The 26,852-nt window shown below is 35.1% G+C and overlaps 1 protein-coding gene across 1 annotated transcript in view; it reads right to left on the bottom strand.

Annotated features, from left to right (window-relative positions):
- Positions 1–3,623: 3,623 nt before the first annotated feature.
- Positions 3,624–26,852, bottom strand: part of LOC118767310 (polypeptide N-acetylgalactosaminyltransferase-like 6) — a 142,293-nt gene continuing 119,064 nt past the window's right edge. The window contains exon 5 of the mRNA XM_036511683.1: positions 3,624–3,669. Within this exon, the coding sequence (XP_036367576.1) occupies positions 3,653–3,669 (17 nt within the window). The 3' untranslated portion in view covers positions 3,624–3,652. The remainder of the gene's footprint in view (positions 3,670–26,852) is intronic.

Here is a 26,852-nt window from a genome sequence, read left to right as displayed (position 1 = left end):
ATATGTAATGGTGAATAAATGATACCAAAAACTTTTCCAATAGGTGCAGGAGTGGCTGTGTGGTAAGTAGCTTGCTTACCAACCACATGGTTCCGGGTTCAGTCCCACTGCATGGCAACTTGGGCAAGAGTCTTCTACTATAGGCTTAGGCCGACCAAAGCCTTGTGAGTGGATTTGGTAGATGGAAAATGAAAGAAGCCCATTGTATATATATATATGTATGTATATATATATGTATATATATATATATATGTATGTGTGTGTGTATGTATTTGTGTGTCTGTATTTGTTGCCCCAACATTGCTTGACAACCGATGCTGGTGTGTTTAAATCCCTGTCACTTAGCGGTTCGGCAAGAGAAACCAATAGAATAAGTACTAGGCTTACAAAGAATATGTCCTGGGGTTCATTTGCTTGACTAAAGGCGGTGCTCCAGCATGGCCACAGTCAGATGACAAACAAATAAAAGAATAAAAGAATCTCCTGTTTCGATACACATACACACACAAACACATGCATGTACACACACACACACACACACAAACATATATGCATGTATGCACACTTACACACACACACACACATACAAACATATATGCATGTATGCCACACTTACACACACACACACATACAAACATATATGCATGTATGCACACTTACACACACACACACATACAAACATATATGCATGTATGCACACTTACACACACACACACATACAAACATATATGCATGTATGCACACTTACACACACACACACATACAAACATATATGCATGTATGCACACTTACACACACACACACATACAAACATATATGCATGTATGCACACTTACACACACACACACATACAAACATATATGCATGTATGCACACTTACACACATACACAAACATGTATGTATGTATGCACACTTACACACACACACACAAACATATATGCATGTATGCACACTTACACACATACACACAAACATATGCATGTATGCACATTTACACATACACACACACATACACAAACATATGCATGTATGCACATTTACACCTACACACACACACACAAACATATATGCATGTATGCACACACACACACAAATTTTTAAACATTACTGTGATTTTTAGTCATCTAAAAGCTTGGATGACCTCAATTAACCAAAGTTATTTTCAGGTCACCATGTTACGGAAGTGAGCTTCAGCTGTGTGTAAATTTAATATAGTGGGACCTCCCCCAGGAACAATAAATTCTTGGCTATTTCTCTATTCCTAGGTATTTTCCCACAGTTGATATCCATCACTACATTCCTTGTGTGTGTGTGTTATATAATATGCATGTGAAGCAGTTTTATGAAATATAAGGGTGGACGGGAAAGTTCATGGGTTGACTATGAAGGAGTGATTCTAAAGCCGTGAAATCTTGCATGCATGGGCCCAGGAACAGGGGGTGCAGGTGGTGCAAGCGCACCCCCTAGAATTTTTTGCAGAGTGCCAAACCAAAATTTGCAGCCCTGCTTATTTTTCTCAAGTTTAGAAAACGGTAAATAAAAAGTGATGTGCAAAAAGTAGCTTGAAGTTAGGTTCCTTCTCAAAGAACAAAACACAAAAATAACAAAAAAAAAAAAGGACCTTGTTTGTAAATATTTTTAGACCTGGGTTTGCACCCACAAAGCAAATTTCATTCCCGAGCCAGTGTTTGTATGCATTAATCTCAACTCTTCTTATTAATAACTGCATTCTTTCTTTTCAGATAAACTGACATTTAACTATTCAAAGAGGACTTCAACAGTAACTAGTAGCAATTTCTCATGAAAATGAACAAAATTTGGCATTATGGTGTTATCAAGTGCCTATAGAAAGAAGGCTTTGGCCCCTCCCAAAGCGTTTACGTTGGCGTGGTTGCTATGTAAGGGAATGACAATCCAACTTTATCAACAGTGCAAAAGTGGGCAACTGAATTTAGGAGGGAAGGGTGAGATTTGGAGATAACCCAAGATCTGGACATCCTGCAACTGCCTCCACCAAGGAAAATATTGATTGTGTTTACCACATGGCGAGGGATGACAATTGATTTACTATAAATGCAAATAGCCAAATGCTGCTAGCATATTCAGTGAGAAAGTTGAGAATATTCTGCACAATGAACTTAGCACTATGATGGTTTCTGCTCGGTGGGTGACACAGCTGACACCTGATCAAAAATACACCAAACTGATTACATCATGGGGAAATCTGACATTGTTTGACGCAGATCCACCTGGTTTCTTTGAACATCTCCTGAGCCAAAAAGAGTGTTGACTTCATGCCTTTGAGCCAGAGACAAAGAGACAATCTATACAATGGAAACACCATTCTAACCTGCTTGAAAGGCCAAGGTTATTTCTTGTGTGTCTTTTATCTTTTACTTGGCTTAGTTATTGGATTTATTAAATTTATTTCTAGATTTCTTCAAAATATTTGCTATACATTAGATAGAAGCCTTTTATATGATCTCAACTGAATATTAAGTTTTTGAAGTTTATAATAATATTACCAGGAGAACCAGAAATAAAATTAAAAATGTGAGCTTGAAGCAACCGTTTTCGCATGTGACGGCTTTTAAACAATAGAACATAATTTTTCATTTCATATTTCAGAAAATATTCTGACAGTGAATATTTCAAAAGAAAACCAAATTCTGTTTACATGTTGATGATCAGAAATGAGCAACTCTGAGTACTGGAAACTGGAACTTTTCAGTTATGTATTATACACAAACACACAGATACATATATACACACAGTTTTACATATACGTGTATGCATATATATATATCTTTTATTGTTGTATTTAAGAATGGTCATTTAGCCAGTTTAGCCAATAAAAACACACGCACTATATATTTGGTGTTACTTTGCTTCAGCGTTATTTATTTTTTACATTAATCTTAATCTTATTTCGGCCAGAGTTCTTTTGTCACACTTCTGTGACCTCATCAGTGGTCCTTTGCTTTCTTCTTTCTTATTTGTGTGTCTCTCCTTACTAACAGTCAGCCATTTTGTATTTTGTATTCCTATTGTGCGTATGTTTTTATTGGCTAAACTGGCAAAATGACCATTCCTAAATACAACAATATCTGTTTCAACACACAATTTCACATAAAAAATCTTCCAAAACAAATATATAAACATATATATATCCTCTTATATAAAATAAGCCTGTGTGTTATATGCATAAATGGCTGTGCAAATTGCTTCCATATTTGGGATGCATAAATAATTTGACCTCGTATACATAATAGGATCTTGAGTTTATTTTTTTTATTAAAAATAAATAACATTGCTTGTTATATACAATTCACTTCTGTATAAAGGTTTCTCAATGTCAACTTCCAGCACTGACATAGCAATGGTGAAATTTTCTGTTTTCATTTGTAAAACTTCTCACTTTCTATTTTAACGTTTTCATTTCAAGTTTTAATTTGCTATTTGCAAACAATTACAATAAATTACTGAAAGAAGTATTTACTCAGTTCACAAATTTAAATATTCAGCGGTGGTTCCCCAGCATGGCCGCAGCCTTCGGGTTAAAACATTTTTATGGATTAAGGATTCAGTACAAGATAATTTTTTTAACAAGTTTTTATTTATATGATTTTTTTCATTTCATATTTATTTCATTTACTGTTTGCAATGTTCTCTCTCCCTGTTTTTCTCTCTCTCTCACACACACACACACACATACACACAAGTCAGTTACACATGCACATATGTGTGTTAGTATGTACATTTGTATACATTTATGTATGTGTATGTGTTTGTGAGAGAGATAGTCAGTCTAGGGTGTGTTGTCATGTATACTTACATAAATACATAAGCAGACATCTTTTTTTGTATGTATGTGTGTGTGTGTGTGTGTGAAACAGAGAGTGAGAGTGATGTCTAAGTGGCACTCACTCTCTCTCTATCTCTTTCTCTCTCACACACATACACGTGTGCATACATACAAAAAGACGTATGCATATTTATGTATGCATGTAAACATGACAACACATTCTTTCTCTTTCTCACATGTCTATTTCATCTGTTGTTTGATACTGTGTGTATATGTATGTATGTGGTGGTGGTGGGGAGGGTGGTAAGGGGCTTTTCCCAATCGCCATTTATTTAAATCACTCTTTTTTTTCTCATTTAATCCCTAATTTAATTTTCGAAAAAGTTTCCAAGAACAATGTTCTCACTCTCTACAACAGGAGTCAGGATAGATGTAGATGATCCGTATTCTACAGTGAAGCAAAGACAAGTACAGGCAGCCAGAGTCAATGCTGGATTCTGCATCTCTGTTAACTCTTTTAAGTATTTTTGCAAATATATAAACAAAGGTTTAGATGCTGCAACATACACTCCTATGCAGAATGGCAATCAGCAGATAAATAAAAATAAAAAGGATGCACAGTATGACAGAGGAAGATACAGCAGTGCCAATGAGGCTTTTTGGTGCATCTTCAATTATCCCATTCATGAGATGCACCCAACCATCATTCATCTGAGAGTCCATCTAGAGAATGGCCACAGGGTTATCTTCACAAAACAATCAGCCTTACAACAAGTACTTTCTCCAAAAGAAACTACCCTTGTTACTTTTTTTAAGTTGTGTCAAGTAGATGAAGATAAAAGAAAACTCGTTTACCCAAAATTACCCAAGAATTACACTTGGAGAAACAATAAAAGGCACAAGAGCAAACAGGCTGACACACTTACAAGAGTTTACAGTGCCCACCCAAGCCAAGCAGAATGTTACAACTTACGGCTCCTTCTGCATAAAGTATGTGATCTCAAATTCGAGGGACCAAGATTCGAAGAGGGTAAATGGTCATGAGTATGAAACTATAGGAAAGCATGCTACCAACAAGGGTTCTTTAGAAAATGATGAGCATTGGGACCTTGCATCGACTGAAGAATCGGTATCAGATTCTCCAAGGAAACTCCGTAACCTTTGTGCAATAATACTGAACATGTATCAACTTGGCAGTCCCCTATAACTTTGGATGAAACATTGTGAGGACATGGCTAAGGACTTAAAGTATGCAGTTCAACAGGCAAACCCAGATATCAATATTCAGCATGCTGAAGCAATTTTTAACCAAACACTGATTGAAATTGAGGATCAAGTTTTGGCAATGGGAGGCAAAAATTTGCAAGAGTTTGGCTCCGGACTGCCAAAAAGAAACCGTCAAATTAGTGATTTAACTTCAAGAGACATAGCAAGAGAGATTAATTATGACATCACTGAATTGACTGCATTTGTGAATGGACATGAACCTAAACTTCTTCCTGAACAAAGCTGCTCAAATGATCAAATCTTTTGTTTTGTATTATTATTAATATTTTTTTTACATTATGAATTCAGAATTGATTTCCCCACTGAAGAATAAATTGTGTCTTAATTGAAGAATAAATTGAATTTAGAAGAACAAATGTTTATACAACATATTTTGCTTTTTCTTCCAGTATATAAAAGAACAATTTCATTCCCGAGAAATGCCGGGTGCGTCTGCTAGTATATCTATTTTTATATATAAATGTAAGATCCAAGGATCAAGGTGTAAAATCAAGCAAACATTAGAAAATATTTTTTAAAAATCAGCTTAGAGGAACAACAGCAGTTTATTGAGGCAGAAGGTTGTGGATGTTTTCCATATATTGAAGTACGATCAGGTGAAAAAAAATATTTTATAATTAACGGTAGGCAGCCAGGGTTGCCAGGAATGTGAATAAAATACGAGAGTTAAGGAATGGAGTAGATAATACCTACATATGTTTCATAGCGGGTTATGAAACATATGTAGTCCAGATGTTATCTACTCCATTCCTTAACTCTTGTGTGTGTGTGTGTATGTATATACACATACATACATACAAACACAGACATATGCACACATATGCATATAAAACACAACCTCAAAAAATTCAGTTCAACCTACAAGTTTTGAAGAGCAGATGTAAAGTAATTATGAAGATAATGATGATAGTGCCGCTTGACTGGTCCCACGCCAGTGGAATGTAAAAAAGTGCCATTCAAGCATGACCGTTGCCAGTGCTGTCCGTTGCATGACCGTTGCTCCTGTGCTGGTGGCACATAAAAGGCAGCATTTGAGTGTGGTCATTGCCAGTGCCACTTGCCTGGCTCCCACACTGGTGGCACATAAAAAGCACCATTCAAGTGTGGTCAATGCCAGTACCACCTGACTGGCCCCTATGCCAGTGGCATGTAAAAAGCACTCACTACACTTTCAGAGTAGTTGGTGCTTGGAAGGGCATCCAGCTTTAGAAACTCTACCAGATCAGATTGGAGCCCGGTGCAGTCATCTGGCTTGCCAGTCCTCAGTCAAACTGTGCAACTGATGCCAGCATGGAAAGTGGACGTTAAACAATGATGATGATGATATATATATATATATATATATATATATATATATATATATATATATAATATATATATATATACAATTATAAATTAGGGTATCTACGAGATGCCACCATGCTGAAGATAGTAGCCATGATCTGACTCTAAAACCACCTTAATGTCAGTGGTTTTAGAGTGAGATCATGGCTGCTATTTTCAGCATGGTGGTATCTCGTAGATACCTTGATTTATAATTTTAATAATTATTACCTTTGAAGGTTATTTTTTTTCAATGCTGACCACTTGATAAAATCGTTATTTTATTTTTAAATTAACGATCTTATCCTTATATATATCATCATCATCATCGTTTAAACGTCCGCATTCCATGCTAGCATGGGTTGGACGATTCAACTGGGGTCTGGAAAGCCAGAAGGCTGCACCAGGCCAGTCAGATCTGGGAGTGTTTCTACAGCTGGATGCCCTTCCTAACGCCAACCACTCCGAGAGTGTAGTGGGTGATTTTATGTGCCACCGACACAGGTGCCAGACGAGGCTGGCAAACGGCCACGCTCGGATGGTGTTTTTTATGTGCCACCGACACAGGTGCCAGACGAGGCTGGCGGACGGCCACGCTCGGATGGTGTTTGTTACGTGCCCTCAGCACGGAGGCCAGTCGTTGCGGTACTGGCTATGGTCACGTTCGGATGGTTTTCTTATGTGCCACCGGCACTGGTACCACAAGGATACAAATTCCATTGATGTTCATCTATTTTGATTTGGTTCGATTTGATTTGATTTGATTCGATTCTCACTTGCCTCAACAGGTCTTCGCAAGTGTCACAAGAATGAAGGTATGCACAGGTGGACTGACTACGTCCCAGGTAGGGGCCACGGGTTATGGCTTCACTAGTCTTGCCGGGTCTTCTCACGCACAGCATACTTCCATAGGTCTCGGTCTCTAGTCATTTCCATGGTGAGACGTAACGTCCGAAGGTCGTGCTTCACCACCTCGTCCCAGGTTTTCCTGGGTCTACCTCATCCACGGGTTCCCTCAACTGCTAGGGATTGGCACTTTCTCACACACCTATCTTCATCCATTCTCGCCACATGACCATACCAGCGCAATCGTCTCTCTTGCACACCACAACTGATGCTTCTTAGGTACGACATTTCTCTCAAGGTACTAACGCTCTGTCGAGTAAGTACACTGACATTACACATCCATCGGAGCATACTGGCTTCGTTCCTCACAAGCTTACGCATGTCCTCAGCAGTCACGGCCCATGTTTCACTGCCATGTAGCATAGCTGTTCGTACACATGCATCATACAGTCTGGCTTTTACTCTGAGCGAGAGGCCTTTAGTCACCAACAGAGGTAAGAGCTCCCTAAACTTTGCCCAGGCTATTCTTATTCTAGCAGTTACACTTTCAGCGCACCCACCCCCACTACTGACTTGGTCACCTAGATAGCGGAAGCTATCAACTACTTCTAGTTTTCCCCCCGGAAAGTGACGGAAGTTGTTTTCTGCAGATTTTCGGAGGTCAATGCTCCAGAGCATCTGCCACATACAAAAACTATCTTCCCAGTTAGCCTACCTTGACATTGCTGCACCTCTTATGTGTCCATAGCTACACTGGGTACATCTTATAGAGTTTCTACCTACACCTTTTCTACAGATCGAGCAGGGCCATCTTCCTGAGGATATTTGTGGATTGTCTACCTTTCTACTTATTAGTACTTTGGTTTTAGCTAGGTTGACTCTAAGACCCCTCGATTCTAAACCCTCCTTCCACACCTGGAACTTCTCCTCCAGTTCTGATAGTGACTCAGCAATTAGAGCGAGGTCGTCAGCATAGAGGAGCTCCCAGGGGCAACCTGTCTTGAATTCCTCCACAATTGCCTGGAGGACTATGATAAATAGGAGGGGGCTGAGTACTGAACCTTGGTGGACCCCAACCTCTACTTTGAATTCCTCTGTACATGTTGCCAACTCTAACCTTACTTACGGCATCTCTGTACATGGCTTGCACAGCCCTCACCAGCCATTCATCTATCCCTAGTTTCCTCATTGACCACCAGATGAGGGATCGGGGGACCCTATCAAAGGCTTTCTCCATGTCAACGAAAGCCAGGTACAGGGGCTTATCTTTGGCTAGGTATTTCTCCTGCAGCTGCCTTACCAGGAATATAGCATCAGTGGTGCTTTTCCCTGGGACAAACCCAAACTGCATCTCATCTAAACTAACTCTCTCTCTAATTAGTTGGGCTATGACCCTCTCCGTAACCTTCATTACCTGATCCAACAGCTTGATACCTCTGTGTGTGTGTGTGTCTATGTATACACAAACCTCTAGCATGTTGAATGTAGACGGACAGGACAAGATGAGAGAATTCTAAAAAGAGATTAGACATTGCTGTACTTGGATGTTTCGCCCTTGATTATTTGATACACGAATAAATCAATTAATCAATGAATGCATTAACCACCTGTGGCTCTTCGGAAAGAACAATTATCGCTGAAGAGCCACAGATGGTTAATGGATTAATTGATTAATTAGTGTATTAAATCATTAAGGATGAAACTGCAAAGTATGGGGATGACTAATCTCCCTTTTGAATTCTCTCAAATTGCCCTGCCTGCCCACACGTGCTAAAATAAGAACAGATTTCGTGGTTTGTGATTTAACTCCTGTTTCTAGCATGTTGGAAAACCACTTAGTGGCTTTTCCCTTTGTGTGTAATCTTTATACACACATATAATATATATATAAAGATATATATGTATAAATATATATATATATATGTGTGAGTATATACATATGTATATGTATATATATGTATATGCTTTTATATATATATGCATATATATATGTCCATATATATATATATATGTGTGTGTGTGTGTGTGTATACATATATGTATAAGCATATATATGTATATGCATACATATGTATATGTATACATATATATGTATACATATATATATGTATATGTATATATATATGTATACATATATATGTATACATATATATATGTATATATATATATGTGCAATATATATATATATGTGTGTAAGCATATATATGTATACATATATATATATATATATATATATATATATGTGCAATATTTATATATGTGTGTATATATATTTGTACATGTATATATATATATATATGTATGTATGTATATATGTATGTGTGTATTTATATATATACACACACACACACACACACACACACATATATATATATGCATGTGTGTATATATATATATATATACACACACACACACATATATATATAAATTAAGAAATGGAGTTAAACACAGGTCTTATTCAAATCTTTATACTTCCGACATATGTTTTGAAGACAATATCGATATGATCCTGGAGTGAATAAAATTATGTAAAACAATGCAATCATCTCGTGAGGGAAAAAAGAGAAAGAAAACACATTAATAAGCCATTTTAACCGAATGTGATTACCGCGTATATGATGAAGGGGAACACCGGCAAGTTGTGTGTCTGTGTGTATGAGTGTGTGTGTATTAAGACAATGGATCAGTGGAGGCATGTGCATGTAGAGTATGTGCACATACACATATACATTTATATTACAAACAGCTGCAGCAAAAATTCTTTCTTGATTTTGCATTCTTTTTTAAGTACTGACAAAATATCTAATTCAATTTAAATTTTTGGCGTTGGGAAGGGCATCCAGCCGTAGAAACACTGCCAGATCAGACTGGGCCTGATGCAGCCTTCTGGCTTCCCAGACCCCAGTTGAACCGTCCAACCCATGCTAGCATGGAAAGCGGATGCTAAATGATGATGATGATGAAGTCAGTTTCTATATGAAATAATAGCTAAAACAAACAAACAGCTAATAATAATAATAATAATAATAATAATAATAATAATAATAATAATAATAAATGCCCTGATGCAGTACCAGGCAGTGGTTCTCGAGGCTTCTGATCTTAACTGATTGGAAGTGTTATCATGTACATCGTTTTGTCTTGGTATAAAAGATGGGCTACAGCAAATATTCTGCTCAATACCACAGATTTGCTTGTCAGTTGTTTGACCATAACCAGTTGAGCATGTCCCTTAGTGGCTGACGATATGTGCATCTCTGATCACGAGCAGAAGTAGTGGGAGAACATCATAGCTGTGTGTTGAAAGGAATTCTTTGGGGTTTGGATAATTCACCTCTGGAAACATGGGTGTTTCGTTCAACATCCTTAAACAACCCTTATTCAGGGACCTTTTGTGCGGGATGGGTTACTCGACCAGAAGAAAATTCTAACTGGGCCCCACCTGCAATGTCATACGCCATATATCTTGATATGAGATCACCATGTCATGCACATATTGTTGTGATGCATGTACCTAGTGTACCCTTATCAAACAGTTAGTCATGATGGGTATATTGGGCTTCGTATTACTCCAGTCTCACTTTGATAGCATGCACTGCTCTCTCACTCAATAATAATGATGATGATGATGATGACAATAATAATAATCCTTTCTATTATAGGTACAAAACTACAAATTTTGGGTGAGGGTGCTGGTTGATTAGATCAAATCTCATACACAACTGGTACTTAATATATATATATATCATCATCATCATCATCATTTAACGTCCGCTTTCCATGCTAGCATGGGTTGGACGGTTCAACTGGGGTCTGGGGAGCCCGAAGGCTGCACCAGGCCAGTCAGATCTGGCAGTGTTTCTACAGCTGGATGCCCTTCCTAACGCCAACCACTCCGTGAGTGTAGTGGGTGATTTTATGTGCCACCGACAGAGGTGCCAGACGAGGCTGGCAGACGGCCACGCTTGGATGGTGTTTTTATGTGCCACCGACACAAGTGCCAGACGAGGCTGGCGAACAGCCACGCTCGGATGGTGTTTTTATGTGCCACCGACACAAGTGCCAGATGAGGCTGGCAAACGGCCACGATCGGATGGTGTTTGTTACGTGCCCACAGCACGGAGGCCAGTCGATGCGGTACTGGCTACGGCCACGTTCGGATGGTTTTCTTGTGTGCCACCGGCACTGGTACCACAAAGATACAAATTCCATTGATGTTCATCTATTTTGATTTTTTGATTTTCACTTGCCTCAACAGGTCTTCACAAGTGTCATAAGAAGGAAGGTATGCACAGGTGGACTGACTACGTCCCAGGTAGGGGCCACGGGTTATGGCCTGACTACGTCCCAGGTAGGGGCCACGGGTTATGGCCTGACTAGTCTTGCCGGGTCTTCGGATGGTGTTTTTATGTGCCACCGACACAGGTGCCAGATGAGGCTGTCGAACGGCCACGATCGGATGGTGTTTGTTACGTGCCCACAGCACGGAGGCCAGTCGATGTGGTACTGGCTACCGCCACGTTCGGATGGTTTTCTTGTGTGCCACCGGCACCGGTACCACAAAGATACAAATTCCATTGATGTTCATCTATTTTGATTTGATTTGATTATCACTTGCCTCAACAGGTCTTCACAAGTGTCATAAGAAGGAAGGTATGCACAGGTGGACTGACTACGTCCCAGGTAGGGGCCACGGGTTTTATATATATATATATATATATATACACACACACACACACACACACATATATGATGGACTCTCCAATCAAAAATGACATATGAGTGCTCAGCTTTTGCCAAATGACCTGCACAAAAGATCTGTTTATAATGATCAAATGTTCGTGCTGCATATTACCTTACTCTCTCTCCATCAAATCCATTGTCTGGAAGGTGCACCAAGTGTTCCATAAGTCAAGTGTGAAAACGATCACTGAGCAAGATGAGATGAAGTGTTTTGCTCAAGAACACAATGCACCACCTGGTCTAGGAATTGAAATCACAATCTAGCAATCATGAGTGCAAAACTCCAACCACTAAGTCAAGTGCCCTCACATTTACATATGTATATGTATATAAAAATAATAAAAGGAAAATAGAGAGATTGAACTGACATATCTCAACTTATTAATATATTATATTATTATTATTATTATTATTATTATTAGTTTTAAAAATTCATAGCTTGGAAATATTTGGAGTAAAAATCTCCCCAGGGTAAACCAGGACAAAAATTAAATATTAGAAGTTTGAGATCCTTAAACAGACTGAATTAATCAATATACATTCGTGTTTGTGAGAATGTCAATAACTTTTTTTTTAAAATAAAATATAACATTTTTAAAAAAATGAAAAATAACATTCTTAAAGAGCAAAAAATAAAAAAATATATGTACATACACACACACACAACAGACTTTCAGTTTCCATCTACCACATCCAGTCACAAGGTTTTGGTTGGCCTTGTATATGTATGTGTGTGTGTGTGTGTGTGTATACACTACAAAGTAAGATAGGGGTTATGGGTGTAACCCACTATGGGATACTATGACTTTTAAAATCTGTATTTGTATTATTATCTTATCTATTGATTTATATAATATTTTTGTATGCTTTTGATGTTCTAATTCTGTTAAATGAATAATTAATCCAACATTATTATATCCGTAAATTGATGAACAAACTAAATTTGTTTCTCCATTTTCTTATTTGCATTCCACTGTAACTAGGTAAATAAAATCTTCGAACAGACGGTCAGTAGCGACACCTGCTGGTTCTGACTACGCTGCATTGATAAAGGGCAACAACCCTGAAACATGTCTGCAGATGTCTGACTAGCAAGGTGAAGCTGCTGACCTCCCCTGTTCAAAGGTTGTAATGGATGCAGGTTTGTGTGTCATATAGCTAGCTAGAGGCGATGGCCTCTTGGAGCTAATCAGCGACAGCTTTAGTCTTATATTTATAGACTGCCATATTAGTATGGCGATAACTAATAATATCCAGTAACGCTGCCGTAATCTCCTTTAGAGAGACTTAGTAATTTTAATATTTCTATTATATATATATATTTATATTATATTATATATATATTATATAATATATATTTATATTATATATATATATATATATATATATATATATTATACAGGCATGGAACAACAAAGTATAAATGATTTAAGAGGAAAACTGGATATAAGAAGCATCAAATGTTTTGTGCAAGGAAGACTGTGCTGGTTTGGTAATGTGGTGTGTATGAATGAGGACAACTGCATGAAGATGTGGCAATCTCTAATTATGGAGGGAATCCAGGGAAGAGGTAGGTCCAGGAAAACACGGGATGAGGTGGTGAAATATGATCTTCAGTTGTTGTGACTCATGGAGGTAATGACAAGTGACCGAGACTTTTGGCTAATTGCCATGCTTAAGAAGACACGTCAAGGTAAGTGAAACTGTGACCATGGCCAGTACTGGTGACACGTAAAAGGCCTATATACTATATATATATCACCGTGACCGACCAGGCTATCAGATGTTGCTACACATCGCTGGTCACAATGTGCTTCTCATTGTTTTAGCCTTCAAATAACGCCACCCCGCTGGCTAAGTGAGCAGGCCAACAGAAGAAAGAGTGAAAGAAAGTTATGGCGAAAGAGTACAGCAAAGATCGCACCCCGCCCCCCTGCTGGAGCCTCATGGAGCTTTAGGTGTTTTCGCTCAATAAACACTCACAACGCCCGGTCTGGGAATCGAAACAGCTATCCTAAAACCGCAAGTCCGCTGCCCTAACCACTGGGCCATTGTGCCTCCACATATACTAGCATGAAAAACAGACGTTAAACGATGATGATGATGATATCTACTCAGATTATACTTTGTAGATGTTTAGATTGGAACACTGATGTCAACCTATGGATGTCTGGAACCCATGCTGGGTAAGTCCATAAAGGGTAAACACCCCTTTGGTCATAAATGACCATGGGGTTACACCTAGAAAGTTACCCTCTGAGGAACTAGTCCAGGCAAGTTTGTTTATGAAAGACCAAGAGTTGCCAGTGCATACCAGTCTCCCCCTCTCCATGCCACCCATGTTGAAGGGAAAGACAAAGGCTGATCAACTCATTTCTACAGCTGAGTGAACAGGAGTAACACAAAATAAAAAGTGTCTTCTTCAAGAACACAACACACAGACCTGGTCTGACAATCGAACTCACTACCTAATGGGTTGTGAGCCCAATGTTGTAACCACAGGGCTATGCACCTGCACTAACACTTATACTAATCAGGAAAAAAGAAAAAGAAAGGAAGGAAGGAAGGAAGACTGAATGGAGGAAAGACAAAATAAAGAAAAACAAAAAAGAAAGATTGAAAGACGGAAAGCAACAGACAGAAAGAAAAAGATAAAAAAAGAAGGAAGGAAAGAAAAGAGAGAAAGACACAAATAAAGGAATGGTAAATAATAAGTCTGTCATTTGTTAATCCACTTACAATGACAATAATAAAGGTGCTGTTGGTCCATCCACCCTTACTGAAAGACACTCAATAATGGTTGCCCTCTCTCTCTCTCTCTCTCTCTCTATCTATATATATATATATATATATATATATATAAATATATATATGAAAGCAGCAGAAAAATCAACAAACCTGTTACTCTGAGTTTCACGTTGCCGTTCATCAGACAGTTTTTGTTAGAATGGAACCGATATATCAATTCAATCCAGACTCTTACAAACGCTACACCTTTAAAAAATGGACTTGTTTGATTGGCCTTTAGAAATAACGCTCAATCTTCAAGCGATAAACAAAAAAATGAGCTCAAAAATATATATGTATATATATATAAAAAATTATAAAACTTATAAAATTCGAGGAAAAACCTTACATTGAATAAAATACATATTGACATTAATGAAGGAAATATAATTAATGCATGGAAATTAAAACGCATTATAAATATTACACTGCAACACATATTCATATTAAAGTGTACATATATATATTAACATACACAGAAGGATGCGTGCAAACACCATACATATACAGACGTATAAATATAAATCTAAAATATACACATAAATGTACGCAATCTATCTCGCACGCAAGTTAAAATCATCGATGCTAATGTAGCGTTTCTTATTTACGGAGCAAAGCTTAAGTAAGGGGGACGTAAAGTTGTATGCACCAGTATCAGTTAGAGAAAAAACGAAAGAAAGGAAGAGAGAGAAAAAGGAACGAAGAAGGGGGAGAGAAAAAAGAAAAAGGAGGGGTGGGGGGAAAAAAACGCAATAAGAAAAATTATGTATACAAGCTGTGTAACCACGTTATTGACATATATATAGAGACAAGTATACAAACACACAAGTTCAAATGGATACATACACATACAGTCGTGTATGTGTGTGCTTAAGCACAAACATACGCTCACTTACACATATACAGAGACGCATGCTTACAAGTACATATCCATGGCTATACACATATTTACATCAAAATTCTAATTTTTGACAACATTGCTTTTTTAAAAAATGGTGAGTGCAATAATGAAAAATATACGAAAGACATAAAATATAACACCCTATTTTGGATCATCTATAAATTAAAAATCAAGTAATCCTATACAATACAATAACATGAAATAAACAAAGCCGAAGGTTTTTCCTAATGTATATGTAGAAATATAAACAAAATAAACAAAATATATGCATGAGACTTTGCTATACGGAATGAAATCTGCATAGCGCGAAACAAATCCATCATCGCATTTACATACTAGTCCAAGAGTCAAAATCAAAATTTCAAAAATCAAAAATACAAAATATATACTCTATCCATATGGTATATTTATATTTGACATTTTAAATTTGGTTGCGTGTCTACATAAGTTCATCAGCTCACTTCTTTGATTCAAAGAATTATTGTCTTTGAATAAAATATACAGTTTCTCTAATAGGCAAAGATTGCATTTAAAATTATTTCTGTGTGCTCCATGCCTGTATGGTGCCGCTCTGTCCAGAATGCTCCATGTCACGTTGAAAGGTGGGGTTTCTTTTTCTTTTAGTTCCCAGACATATTTTGCTAGGCTGGTCCTCTTCCTATTCTCTGGGTATCTAAATGAATTTTTATGCGAATAAAATCGTGTTTTAAACGAATTTTCTGAAGCCCCTGTGTATGTCTTGTATTCCGATGAGCCTTCTGTTTGTACCTTTGCTCTATAAACTACTCCTTTCACTAGACATTTCCCTTTTAACGGACAGGAGTTTTCATTTTTGCAATTGAATTTCTTAATGAGCTCAGCACCATGTTTAATCTCAATCAGATTCCTATTATGCTGGCTAATGTGAGAGGCGAAATTTCTGCAACAAGAATAGCTAACCTTCAGGGTTCTTCTATTAAATATCCTATAGAATTTATGGCCCTGCTTAAAATGCTTAGAGACTAATCTCAAAAATTCCTTACCTATATTAATCTTACCTATATATATATATATATATATATTACCTATATATATATATATATATTACCTATATATTACCTATATATATATATTACCTATATATTACCTATATATATATATATATATATATATATATATATTGTTGTATTTCGGAATGGTCATTTTGCCAGTTTAGCCAATAAAACACACGCATATATATTTGGTGTTACTTTGCTTCAGCATTATTTATATTTTACATTAATCTTAATCTTATTTACAGATGAATAAACAAATGGAAGTAAATAACTATATACATTAAAAAAATAATAATAATAATAAAATAAGTAGGTGTAAAAACATGAACAAAATAAAAATAAACAAAAACAAATTACATGAACATGTATAAACAGGAGATACAAATATTACAGGCTTCCCCCCACACACACACTAACTAACTAAACATAGACACACATAGAGGTATATGCATGCACAAATAAAGACACATACATTAGGAATACAAAATACAAAATGGCTGACCGTTAGTAAGGAGAGACACACAAATAAGAAAGAAGAAAGCAAAGGACCACTGATGAGGTCACAGGAGTGTGATGAAAGAACTCTGAATGAAATAAGATTAAGATTAATGTAAAAAATAAATATTACTGAAGCAAAGTAACACCAAATATATAATGTGTGTGTTTTTATTGGCTAAATTGGCAAAATGACCATTCCTAAATACAACAACATCTGTTTCAACACACGATTTCACATCAAGAATCTTGAAAAACAAATATATAAATGTATGCATATATATTTATATAATTTATTATTTGTTTCAGTCATTAGACTGCAGCCATGCTGGAGCATCACGTTGAAGAATTTTTAGTTGAATGACTCAACCCAGTACATATTCTTTGTAAACCTGGTACTTATGCTATCGGTCTCTTTCGCCAAACCAATAAGTTGCTGGGACATAAACACACCAACACTAGTTTTGAAGCGGTAGTGAAGACACAAATACAAAGACATACAAGCACAAAGACACACACACACACACACACATATAAATATATGATGGGCTTCTTTCAGTTTCCATCAACAAAATCCACTCACAAGGCTTTGGTTGACCCAAGCCTATAGTAGAAGATAGACACTTGTCCAAAGTACTATGTAGAGGGAATGAACCCAGGACCATTTATTTGGAAAGCAAACTCCTTACCACACAGCCACACCTGTGTGCATGTGTGTGTGTGTGTGTGTGTGTGTGTGTAAGCAAAATTCAAGGTTATTTATATAGACAGGGATGAATACTGACTGCTTGGAGGTGGAGAGGGAGTGATGCCTTTGTTGGAGTAGCTCTGTCTGCCTATTCTTCCACCTCCTACAACAACTACTACTACTACTACTACTACTACTACTATCACCACCACTACTACTACTACTATCACCACTACTATTATCACCACCACCACCACCACCACCACTACTACTACTACTATCACCACCACTGCTGCTGCTGCTGCTACTACTACTACTACTACTACTACTACTACTACTACTACTACTACTACTGCTGCTGCTGCTGCCGCTGCTGCTGCTGCTGCTGCAGTGAACAGTACTGCTACTAATGTAACGCTATTATTGCTGACAACGATGATGCAGTTCTGATTACCACCACCACCACCACCACCACCAGCAGTACTATTAGCATTACTAAGGCCTTGAAGTAATAAAAGAAAGTGAAGGAAACTGTGCAGCTGTCATTCTTTCTTTTTCTGTTTTTTTTCCTGTGACAATTTGATTAGATACTGAAAGAATTGGTTAAAAGGTTAACATGTCAGAGAGCATTCATTGTCACCTTCATCACCACCACTACCACAACTACTTCAAGCTCTTCTGTCTACATATAAAATTGTTTACCATTTTATTTTTTTATGGTTCCACACACACACACACATTGTTATATTTGGGGGTGGTCATATTTTTATTCCAATTAACCATGTCACTATACACTTGATCTTCACTTCTAGTTTATTTATTACCAGACTGAACAGGAGCAGACATCTGGGACAAAGAGTCACTGAAGGGGTCACAGGACACAAGTGACAAAGGATTTCAGACAAAGTACATAACAACAACAACAACAACAATAATAACAATAATAATAATAATAATAATAATAATAATAATCATCATCGTTTAACATCCGCTTTCCATGCTAGCATGGGTTGGACGAATGACTGAGGACTGGTGAGCCAGATGGCTGCACCAGGCTCCAATCTGATCTGGTAGAGTTTCTAAAGCTGGATGCCCTTCCTGATGCCAACCACTCCAAGAGTGTAGTTAATAATAATAATAATAATGTTCCAGAAAGTCACTCTCTATACACTCCTTTTCTGCTTGGCACTGATACCTTTATCTGACATGCTAAACAGAACTGGATGCGGTTACAAATCTTACGGCAAAACAATCAGCCACCTCTTATATATGGATGACCTAAAACTATACGCTACAAATGAAAACAGCTGGAAACACTATTACAGACAGTACATAGATTTACCAAAGAAATAAATATGAAATTTGGTTTAGAAAAATGTTCCAAAGCAACCTTGAAAAGAGGAAAACTAGTTAAGAGTAACAACATCATACTAGATAAGCAAATGAAATAAGAGAATTAGACCACGAGCTAGACATACAAATACTTAGGAATCAATGAACTAGATACGATACAACACACACAAATGAAAGAGAAAATAAGAAGAATACTATAGACGAGTTAGATTAATACTGAAAACAGAGCTTAATGCGAGAAACAAGATAAGAGGTATCAACACTCTAGCCGTTCCAGTTATAAGTTACAGCTACAATATTCTTAACTGGACACTAAATGAACTAATCAAGAAAAATAATGACAGGATTTAGGATACACCACTCAAAATCTGACATAGAAAGGTTATATATATGATGTATAGAAGGTGGTAGAGGCCTTATACAGCTAGAAAACTATTACAAAATAACCACCATAGCACTGCAAAAATACCTACTTCAGAAGCAAGGATATATAATACAAATAGCCACAAAAGACAAACGAAACAAAAAACTGTTTTCTGTCTTTAAGGAAGTTAACAAATACAAAAAAAAAAAAGATAAATGTCATAGTCACTAACAACTATAAAGAAAAAGAAGAAACAACAAAAGCTGTAAAACAACAAAAATCCCAAATAAAACTGAACAGCAACCCATCATGATAGAATGATGGCAAAAAAGCCCCCATATGAAAAATACTGGGTTAAGCTAAATAGTAAAGAAATAGACAAAGCAAAATCTCAACAATGGCTGAAAAGCTCAGGACTCAAAGCAGAGACTGAAGGATTTTTAATTGCAGCACAAGACCAAAGCTTTCCCACCAGAAACCACCAAAAACATGTAACGAAAATAAATACAAGTAACTGCAGAATATGTGGAGATGGACAAGAAACAATAAATCATAAACATACATATACATACATATATACATGCATATATATATATATATATATAATATATATATATATACATATAATATATATATATATATATATATATAATATATATATATATATATATATATATATATATCTAAGGGCCTATGGAAGATTGGCTCGATTAAATTAATCAGGTTAGTTTACCATTAAACAGTAGATGAAACGGTGGCGCATCGTATAAGAGAATTACAGGGTAAATGTTTTTTAATTTTCTCCTGGTTTACGGAATTGATTTTTATTTGCGGTTGAAGCTTTGGCTGTTATTTCTAGTGGGTGAATGGCCTATTATGGCCGTTCCTTGATTGTGATGTTGAACTTAAAAATGGTCTATGACTATTTAATTTTTTCCCACTAGGCCGCTGGTGGCAAAAAAATTCTACAAAATTTTTGCCACCCTATATTGATTATTATTATATATATATATATTATATATATATATATAATATATACAAATGTGACCGCGTATGTACTGTTGGCGATATTTTTTCCTCCGTCTTCCCTTCTTGGGATCTTTCCTTTTCCTATGTTTCTGACGAAGAGCTCCACTCGAAACATAAAACCCTCCTTCTTCCCTTTCTTCCTGAGCGTCCAATAACACTATACTTGTTCCACGTCCTTGTGTTGTTGTGTTTTCTCTTTGTGTTTTCATGTTTGGATTAACTTTATATATATTATATATATATATATATATATATATATATATACATACACACAGAAAGAGATATGCATACACACATATACATATGCATACACATACATCTATATAAGCATGGCATATGTATATGTATGCTATGGCCATATAAGTCATGGACAGGCAAAGTAATTTACCTCTGATCCTGTTGGGAATGTGATGCCGACATGCCACAAAAATGGCAAAACACTGATATTCATCACACCTAGATAGGATTAAGGGTGAGTTATTGCATCTATCCATGATTCTAAGGAGCTTTTACACCCAGCGCTTTGAGAGGGTATTCTCTACAACACCAACAGCAACAATAGATACAAGGACCTTGAAACAGAGGTTTCAAGAATATGGCATCTAAGAATAACAACTCTACTTGTGATTAACAGAGCTTTGGGTTTGCTACCAAATGGTGCTCTTAAAACACAATGGCTAAATACCAGGAAACCCCAAAGTATCAGAACTACAAGAAAATTGTTTCCAAAGTACTGTCCACATCCTAAGAAAAACATTGTTAATCTTTTCTTCTGTAGAATTTCTATCGTTACACATTAAAAAATATATATATATAGCTGCTGTAAGACAATTTGATAAAAGATTCTGATTCCTTCAGCTTAACCAAACTATTGAGATCCTGAAGGGTTAAAGTTTTTGAAAATTGAAATGCTACAAATTTTATAGGATCTTAGTTCTCAGATTCTAGTCTCCTTTCCATACAATATATCATTGCTTATCATAAACAAAACTCATAGTAAAATGTTTACTTGAGGTAATGTTTACATGAGATTTGGAACACCTTATATAAAACAAAACAACGACAATGTAAATAGTAAGCTGTGCAGGCACTGTAGAATGCTAACAGGAAAAAGATGTATAGATATATCCCAGAAAAGGCCTTACAAAATGACAAAGCAACCACACTCTGGGGTATGCCAATACACGGATAGGAAGATGAAGATAACCAGCCAGATATTGTTGTAACACCTTCTAATCAACACACTAATCTCAATCTCAACAGATGGCAGTGCATCTGAAATAGAGAAACTCTCAAAATACAAAGATCTGGGAACAGAAGTAATCTGGATGTGGAACAGAAGTAATCTGGATGTGAGACTTAAGACAGAAAGAGTCTATAATAAAAATAGGTGCTTTAGGTATGGTAAAAAAAAAAACATGCAGGCAAATACATAACCGAAACAGCAGGACTTATGAATATATATATAACATACAGACAATAGCACGACCAGGTGCTGCACACATCTTACGTAAAGCATTTTTAATTTAGTATAAATAACACTACCAAAAACAAAGCACAGCACATGCCCAAGGCACACAGAGTTGTACTTGGAAGGCAGTGATAGCACACAATAAAAGACAACTGAATGACAATAACAACAACAAAAACAGCAGCAGCAACACCGCCACCACTGCCACCACCAACATGAACAACAACAACAACAACAGTGTATCTCTAAAAGAAATGGAAAAACTCTCAAAATAAAAAAAAACTGGAAATAATAATAACCCAAATGTAAAAGCTGAAGACAGCAACAATCCTTATTAACCCATTGAGTCCCACTGTCCTATAAATAGGACACTAAATGAGAATATTAAATAAACTATATCACATTGTTTCAGTGTCCTATTCATAGGAGACCGAGTATTTCCATTTCTACTTGAAGTAAAGGAGTTTTAATAATTATTCTTTTTTTTTTTATTTTAACCTATTTCCATTCATCTGTAAAAAATTTAAATACTCAGAAATCTAAATAGTAGAGAGGCTCGAACTGACCTGGTCCACCATGTTATCGTACAAGGCCTTTTACGATAATATGGTGGACCAGGTCAGTTCGAGCCTCCCTAATACTATAATGTAAACTTTTTTGAACTCATAATATTCTGTGTGTGTGTATATATACAGATACAATACCAATATTCCACTGAACTTTTTAATAATTCCTTCTGGAAACTATCTTTAACATTTTCTTGAGAATGTATATTTATGTTGTAATCTGTTGTGCCCAATATTTTAATGAACTTGTTAAACTTTTTTATGTCCTTAACATGTCCTTGTTACCAAAGACTGTATATATGTATTGTAGCATTTTGTGACAACCAATAATTAACACAACCAAACTTTTACATGTTACTTTTGACAATCTTTTTCTAAAAAGTGAAACCGGTAGGTAAAGTAAAATAACATTTTAAAATTGCATTTTCAAACCTTCTTTATATATATATTATATATATATATATATATACATACATACGTACTAATATATATATATATATATATATATATAATATGTATGTATGTGTATATATATATATATATATATATATATATATAATATTATTAGAGACAAAACCACTATTTTGCAAAAAAAACAAGGAAAGACTTAATCAATACATAAAAATTTAATAAATCATTCATAATTTTTAAGTAATGTTCGTTTTACCACGTGAATATTATTTTTAATTCCATTTATTCCATTTCTCCATTCATAATTTTAAAAGATGTTCGTTTCCAGAGCGGGAATACTTTTTATACATATGTTAGGTCCTTGGTAACGTAATTTGTTTGGTGTATATGTTGAGGCTTATATGTACTTATAGGTATGTGTGAATGAGGTGGGATTTGTATTTGTTATAGGTGTGTGGTTTACGTGTGTGTATTTGTGTGTGAATGTATAGGTTAAAGGGATTGTTATATAAGTATGTTATAGGTTTAGTAAAGGGAGGTTTTATCATTTATGTTTTTATGAGTTTTAATTTATCATGGTAGTTTTATAAAGAATCCATTCATAATTTTTTTAAATAATGTTAGTTTACCGCGTGAATATAATTTAATTCCATTTATTCTATTTCTCCATTCATAATTTTAAATGACGTTTGCTTCCATAGCGCGTATTCTTTTTATACATAAGTTATGTTCCTATGGTAACGTAATTTTGGTTTGATTTTTTAACGGCTTAGAATTTAATTTCACTTCATAATTTGAAACTGACTTGAAGTATGTATATTATTTCTCCTTATGTCATTATTGTTATTTTTGATATTCTGGTTAATTACGATGTATTTTATATATCGTATTATGTGTAATAATGTTGTTTTCTTTGGAGTGTTTATGTATGTGAGATTGTGTGTGAGTGTGTGCGTATTTTAGTTGTATAATATTTATCTGTATGAGTGGGTGTGTAAATATTGTTGTATATATCGAGTTTAGTGAGTATGTATATGCGTATATGTGAGGGAGTATATGTATATGTTGTGTGTGTGTGTTTTACATATGTATATTTGTGTGTGAATGTGTATATGGGTTTGTTATATAGGTTTCGGGATGTATGTGTTAATTTATCTGTGTGGGGAGGGAGTGGGTTTTTGGTGTATATTGGGTTTTATACGTTAGTATAGGTATGTGTGAGTGAGGTGGGTATTTGTATAAGTCGTGGGTCTGTGGTTTACGTGTGTGTATTTGTGTGTGAATGTTTAGGTTAGGGGGATGGCTATATAGGTTTGTTATAGAGTTTAGCAAAGGGAGATTTTATCATTATATGTTTTTATGAGTTTTAGTTTATCATGGTAGTTTTATTAAAGAATTTGTAGTAATTTGTCTATTTACGATGTTTGTTATTTTATTACATTATTTCATTCATAATTATTAAGTAATGTTCGTTTTACCACGTGAATATTATTTTTAATTCCATTTATTCCATTTCTCCATTCATAATTTTAAAAGATGTTCGTTTCCAGAGCGGGAATACTTTTTATACATAGTTAGGTTCCTTGGTAACGTAATTTTGTTTGGTGTATATGTTGAGGCTTATATGTACTTATAGGTATGTGTGAATGAGGTGGGTATTTGTATTTGTTATGGGTGTGGTGGTTACGTGTGTGTATTTGTGTGTGAATGTATAGGTTAAAGGGATTGCTATAGTATGTTATAGGGTTTAGTAAAGGGAGGTTTTATCATTTATGTTTTTATGAGTTTTAATTTATCATGGTAGTTTTATTAAAGAATCCATTCATAATTTTTTTAAATAATGTTAGTTTTTTACCGCGTGAATATAATTTTAATTCCATTTATTCTATTTCTCCATTCATAATTTTAAATGACGTTTGCTTCCATAGCGCGTATTCTTTTTATACATAAGTTATGTTCCTATGGTAACGTAATTTTGGTTTGATGTTTTTAACGGCTTAGAATTTAATTTCACTTCATAATTTGAAACTGACTTGAAAGTATGTATATATTTCTCCTTATGTCATATTGTTATTTTTGATATTCTGGTTACTTACGATGTATTTTATATATCGTATTATGTGTAATAATGTTGTTTTCTTTGGAGTGTTTATGTATGTGGGATTGTGTGTGAGTGTGTGCGTATTTTAGTTGTATAATTATTTATCTGTATGAGTGTGGGTGTGTTAATATGTTGTATATATCGAGTTTAGTGAGTATGTATATGTATATGGTGTGTGTTTTACGTATGTATATTTGTGTGTGAATGTGTTTATGGGTTTGCTATATAGGTTTGGGGATGTATGTGTTTATTTATCTGTGTGGGGTGAGTGGGTTTTTGGAGTATATATTGAGGTTTATAGTATGTATAGGTATGTGTGAGTGAGGTGGGTATTGTATATGTAGTGGGTGTGTGGTTTACGTGTGTGTATTTGTGTGTGTGAATGTTTAGGTTAGGGGGATTGCTATATAGGTATGTTATAGAGTTTAGTAAAGGGAGATTTTATCATTATATGTTTTTATGAGTTTTAGTTTATCATGGTAGTTTTATTAAAGAATTCGTAGTAATTTATGTCTATTTACGATGTCTGTTATTTTATTACATTATTCATTCATAATTTTTAAGTAATGTTCGTTTTACCAAGTGAATATAATTTTAATTCCATTTATTCCATTTCTCCATTCATAATTTTAAATGATGTTCGTTTCTAGAGCGGGAATGTGGGTTGTATGTGTGTGTGAGGGAGTATGAATAAGTATTGTGTTGAAGTATTTGGCTATTTTACTTATTTATCGTTGCCTAGACGTTTTTATGTGTATGTATAGGGATATATATAGGTGTGTGATTTAGTGTATGTATTTAGATATGGTTATATATAATTAGTTATATGTGTATGGGTGTATATATAGTTATTTTGTTTTGTTTTATATTTATATTTAATGTTGATAGGTTATTTAGTTATATATTGGTTTATATATTGATTATATATGGATTATATATAGGTTATATATAGATTATATATTTATATTTTTCATTAATACTTTAATTATTTTAAATTATTATTTTTATATTTTAAAATATTGATATTTTAGATTGGAAGTCCACCTGAAGATTGTCGATCAGGACAAGAAAACAATTGTAGTGGCGGTTTTTTTGACTTTTTATTAAAATTTTATGTATTGATTAAGTCTTCCTTGTTTGTTTTGCAAAATAGTGGTTTTGTCTCTAATAATATTATATAATATTTTACTATAAAATTGGATTTAATCCTAAATCTGATTTTTTCCCTGTAAATTTGGATTTATTCCCTAATATTTATTATATATATATATATACATACATATTATATATATATATATATATATATATATATATTATATGCATACATATTATATATATATATATATATATATATATAATATATATACATACATATATATAACAGATAGAAAAAGCATTACTAGGCACTGCATACATCCCACGAAAGTACTTTTAATACAGGGAAACTAACAATGCTAAAACATGTCCTCCAAAAGTACTCAGAGTTGTGCTCAGTTGAGCAGTGAAAGCATGTGATAATAATAATAAGACTACTGAAAAATAATGATGATAATTAATATCCCATCCACTAACCATCCACTAATTTCATCTCCATATGAAATATATATTTACATTATATGCATCAAGGCTCCTTTGAATTCAAATGCA

Source organism: Octopus sinensis, linkage group LG20, assembly GCF_006345805.1.
Source record: "Octopus sinensis linkage group LG20, ASM634580v1, whole genome shotgun sequence".
NCBI lineage: Eukaryota > Metazoa > Mollusca > Cephalopoda > Octopoda > Octopodidae > Octopus > Octopus sinensis.
The sequence above is the reverse complement of the archived record's forward strand: the minus strand, read 5'-3'. Positions and strand labels throughout refer to the sequence as shown.